Source organism: Stegastes partitus, unplaced genomic scaffold, assembly GCF_000690725.1.
Source record: "Stegastes partitus isolate 25-593 unplaced genomic scaffold, Stegastes_partitus-1.0.2 Scaffold1830, whole genome shotgun sequence".
In the NCBI taxonomy this organism is placed as follows: Eukaryota; Metazoa; Chordata; class Actinopteri; family Pomacentridae; genus Stegastes; species Stegastes partitus.
Window position 1 is genome coordinate 25065 of NW_007579561.1, and position 5239 is coordinate 30303.

General features: G+C 38.2%; 1 protein-coding gene across 1 annotated transcript in view; it reads right to left on the bottom strand.

Moving 5' to 3' along the window:
• Positions 1-495: 495 nt before the first annotated feature.
• Positions 496-5239, bottom strand: part of LOC103372804 (whirlin-like) — a 65388-nt gene continuing 60644 nt past the window's right edge. Inside the window, exon 8 of the mRNA XM_008302538.1 lies at positions 496-678. Coding sequence (XP_008300760.1) covers positions 496-678 — 183 coding nt within the window. The remainder of the gene's footprint in view (positions 679-5239) is intronic.

Genomic DNA, 5239 nt, shown 5'->3' on the forward strand with positions numbered 1-5239 from the left:
ATATACAAATCCAAACTTGTAAAGTCAAGCGTCAAATCAGTCTCACATGTGCAGGTTTCTCTCAGACAGAAGCAAAAGTAAGTCAAATAAAATGAGTTTGGGGAGTGTTGTGAGGAAGTTCCTGTGGGTTTTTTTTTTTTTTTTTTTTAAACAGTTGCAAATCCACGACTTGTAACACTGAGAGAGAACAAGGGAAAGAAAAAAAAAAAAAGAAACAAGAGAGAGAAGGTTTCACTATTTTCCACTGCAGTGCATTAAGGTGTCACAGTGGGGAGGTAACAACGTTGAGGAGAATCCTGGAGGGAATCCACAGCGACGGTAATGCCTTGTAAATTGTGTTTCGGGGGTTTATGAGAGAGAAGGAGGGCTCAGAGATCAGGTGGTGGGTTTGTTCTTTTTTTTTTTTTGTGCCATTTTAAAATCAACAGACGCTTGAATGTCTCCCTCCTCCTCCTCCTCCTCCTCCTCTTCCTCTTCTCTCGGTGCTACCTTCAGCTATAGGGCCACGTTGAACTCAGTCACCAGGAAGTCCACGTGGTCCCTCTCTTTGGTCTTGAAGGCCTCGGCGATGAGGCGGGCGGCGTCCCGGTGCTCGCGGCCCCTCAGGGAAACCCCGTTCACCTCCAGGATCACCTGACCCACCTTCAGCTGGCCGCAGTTATGAGCCGAACCTCCCCTCTGAGGAAGACACAAAGAAAGACAGCGTTTAAAACTGATTTTTCTGGGGGCGCCACAACAGCTGGTTGAGCTGGTGTTCCATGTTCAGGGGCTAAAATCCAGAGGTCATGGGTTCGAGTCCCGCTCATGGCCCTGTCCTGCAGTCCTTCCCTCATTCTTCTTCCCCACTTTCCTGTCCCTATCTTGACTTTTCTATCAAATAGAGGCAAAAAGGCCAAAAAAACGCTGCTTTTTCTAACCGTTTCTGTACATTACATGTTACATGAAGGCTTGTTGGAGAAGATTCTTTTACTTCCTGTTTCTTGTTTAACGTTTTGTCTCTGATTTGCTGCTTTTCTTGCATTCAAACACGCTTTCTGAATCATTTAATCTCAAATCAGATCATTTTTAGAACAATTTCTGCTCGATTTTCTCGGATTTGCCTAAAATTTTTAATTTAATAAAATCTGGATGTTAATAAAGATATATTTTTTTCTGAAATTATAGCTTGATATATACAAAAAAACACGTTTAGCTTGATTTTTGTACTTTGAAATTTGAGGCTAGGCTCCTGAAATTTTAACTCCTTCTTTCTCATCATGTCTTTGATTTAGATTCTGTAATATTCTACAAATAGATCAAATAATCTGGAATTATTGGTGAGTTCAAATATTTAAAAAAAATAAAATAAAAATCTTACTCACCATGAAAGCTCCCATCTTTGAGCTCACAGTAACAAAAGTATTGATGATGATCAAGTATTTTATATTAAAAAGTATTCAGTGTGTTTAGTTTTGTATTATTATGACCTGCAGCTACAGATGGTTCAGAAAATATCACTAGTCCACTTCTGTAGTGTCACGTTGTTTTTTTAATATGTTGAGACTTTTTACAGCAGCTACTTTTTTATGGTCACATTTCAACTCACCCATTATTGGATATTATTTGATCTACTGGCCCAATATTACAGATTCTGAATCAATGACATGATGAGAAATATCAGTGAACATTTCAGGTTTTTATCTTTAATAGTTCCTGAGATATTCTGCTTCAAACAGCCTCAGATTTCAATAAGAGAAAAAAAATGTGCTAAAAGTGGGTCGACAGGCAATTAAACAAAATAAAAAAATCTTGAAAAATGTTTGATATATTGAGCTAAAATTTCACAGAAACCATTTGAAGTTTTAACAGTTTGTTATAAAGTTTCAAACAAATCAAACAGAAGGTCCGTGATGACATGAGATGGAATAAAAAGTGAATTTTAGGAGAACTAATTGAAAAACTTGCAGCAAACGATGTGTTCACAGATTTCTAATATTGATAATAACTGTATTTATACAGTCAGGGCAAAAAAGAGACGATGGAAACTCAGGAAGAACGTTGAACAGAAGGCTGCTCAGTCCAACCATGGTCAAAGATTTTCAAAATAAATCTACACAACAACGACCAGATAAGATAATATAAGAACCAAAAACGTCACATCTGAGTGAGGACAGAGACGAAGTGGAATAAAAGAAAATAAAAGAAGGTAATAGTAATAATAATTAAAATAATAATAAAAATTAAAATAAAAACAATAATAATAATAATAATAATAATAATAATAGTAATAAACAAATAAAATAAATACAGAAAATAGGTAAATAAATAAAGGGTAAAAAACTAATACCTAAATAGAAAAATTAATTAAAGAAGAATTCAAAATAGACAATAAAAATAGACATCCCATAAGCACGACTAAAACGGGTTTGAAGAAGCGATTTAAGAGAAGAATCAATGAGAATCAGGCTCTAAAGCTGTGAACAGGCTCATCTTATATTAAATACTTCAGTGATTCTGTTAAATACGTTGAGGTCAGGCCCTGACAAGCTCTAAAAGCCATCAGTAAGATCTCTAAATCATCAGTAAGATCTCTAAATCAACTCCAGAACGGACACAGAGTCAAATTTAGCCAATTTAACCATTTCTCTCGGGCACAAAAACAGAAATTTGAGAGCAAATTTCTTTTCATCTGCCAATTCTTTGACAGCAGGACTTGGAAGCTTCTCTGCGACGTGTTTTTGTGAATGAAGCTCGCCAGCGAGCAGCAGAACTGGCAGAACCACATCACATATCAGCGGTTTGGTAAATTGGAGGTGGAACAAGAAAAATCTCCAAGAAAAAAACATGCAATCTGCTGTAAAAAGCTCCCATCAACTACACTGGACACTTCATGATATGAGGAACGTCTAATATGTCGGAACATGAGAGTGTTGAAGTTTCAGAACAGTGTGTTTGTTTGAGGTTCCTCTGATGAATCACCACGACGTCGTCAAACAGCTGCAGGACTTTGTTCACTTATTAATCACTGAGAGTGTCGCTTCTGTGTGACTCAAGTGTAGTCAGAGCAGCACAACTCTAAAGAAGTGATCATTAACCGAGACAGAAGTCCACCTGCTGCCTCAGAGACAGTCGGAGAGTCTTTGTTTGTGTTCCATAAATGACGTCTTTTTTTAGAGCTCCAGGATCTAAAAGCTGAAATTTAAACATTGTGTCGTAGATGGAACTCCGTCAGCAAACAGACGGGGGACAAAAAAGCTGAACCCTTGAGCCCTAAACGATGTGAAGCTTATGATATGTTCGTCACAGCCACCAGATCTGAACCCAGCTGTTGATCTTTAGAACTTTAAATACAATTCTATTATTAAAGTTGCACACGGTCTCTAATGAACGACTTCATCTTGTTCTACTTTTGTTTTACTTTCCTGCTGCAATCAAACCAATAATCCTGCTGTAGTCCTACTCTTAAACACTCTTTTATATCGTACATAGCAACAATTTGGCACCTTTATTGTGCACATTTCTTTTTATGATTTGCAGGACAGCTTCTTTTGCACACAGACTTGTTATAATTAAGTATGTTTCAAGCTATTATCTATCCTGAGTCTGTGTTTTTCCATGAAGCCTATGGTTCTTATAATTAAGTTTCAAGTTACTATGTATTCCTAGTTTGTATTTTGCACTGAGCTTATGTCCTTGAAGACAATGTGGTCGGTGAGAACCGGTTTGCACCCTTGGAGACAGCAGAAACTCCTCTTTTCTGCTAAATACGATTGTTACTTTAGCTACACGCCGTACCAACAACATCCACACATGTTGCTTACCAAATGTCAAGGACGTGGACAGAGTGCAGAAGAGGTATGCCTGTCCACGCCATTGGTAACTGGCCAATTAAACTCAGGAGCGTACAAATCTTATGTATGTCCGGGGCAGGCCCAGCCCAAGAAGATATCTGGAACCATGTCCAGCTGAACCGAAAACACGCAGTTCAGCTGGACATGAGATTGTTCTCCATCCCTCTGAGTCCAGCGCTGCAAAACTTTACCTGTGACCTAAAACTAATTCTACATCTGAGAACTGAAGATTTCTCCGGCTTGTACTTGGGCTTCCAACTAAAAAATGGGGTCTAACAGACTTCTGGTCTTTCTTGAAGGCAGCATGTGAGCTAGCTGTGCTTCATTTGCTATTTGGCTGCTGTAATGTGCAATTTTCCCAGCGAGGGATCTCATCTGAGGGACATTTTGGACCCTCGTCGCCAAAAACACCAAACGAGAGACTGTCTTGTAGAAAAATGTTGCTCCGTCCCTCCAGCGGAGAAGCAGAGAATCAATAGAATCGATGCCGAGCAGCTTTTCTGGCCCGACGCCTCACCGAGACGCTCCGCGGGTTTATGCTGCGAGATAAAGTTGCATTTATTGTTCAGGTGCATGTGAACTGTAGAGTCTCTATACAAACAGAAAAGAGAGGAAAGAGCAGCAACGGACAAGAAGGAAAAAGGTAACAGGAGGACAACTGAGTTCTGCTTTATGTCTATGTATGATGAGGCTACGTGTTTAAAATGAGGCATTTCTCTGCACATTAACGGTCCATCATCACTGCAAACACATCAAACAGTCGTTTCCTCGACTGAAGGCGGAAAAATAAGTGTTTTAAGAGGCAGGTTCATCCAGGAGACGTTCTACATGTTGATACTTATGAGGCATTATCTAAAGTGGCTGCAGGATGGATGCAACATCAAGAAAAGTTTTATTATTACCATATATAATCAGCAATTTCCCTGAAGTTTCCACCAAAGGGATCAATAAAGTTCTATTCTATTCAATTCTATTCTATTCAATTCAATTCTATTCCATCTACAAGAAGTTATGAAAAATGACCTGACTGAGGAAGTTTTAATTGTGATTTATTTGTTATTTGTTATTTGTTATTTATTTATTTATCAAAACTCTATATTTATGTTATAATAAAAACAGTAACTGACGTGAATATTCAGCAGTGAAGTTGTCAAACTGTTTTGGAGGAAAAGGTTCAATTCAGTGAATCTAATCAGATATTGTGTTGATTCAACACAGTTGCTGCCGAAGCGAATTCAGGAATCCACTGTGTTGCTTTAATTCAAGGTTTTTCCTTTAACTTGTCTCCCACCTGCAGATTCTCACACATTCACAAAAACTGTTTCCATTTAAAGTAACCATGAGGTCATCTCTGAGGAAATGTTTGCATTTTTAGAACATTTTTACATTTTTGTGTCTGATTGTGATCA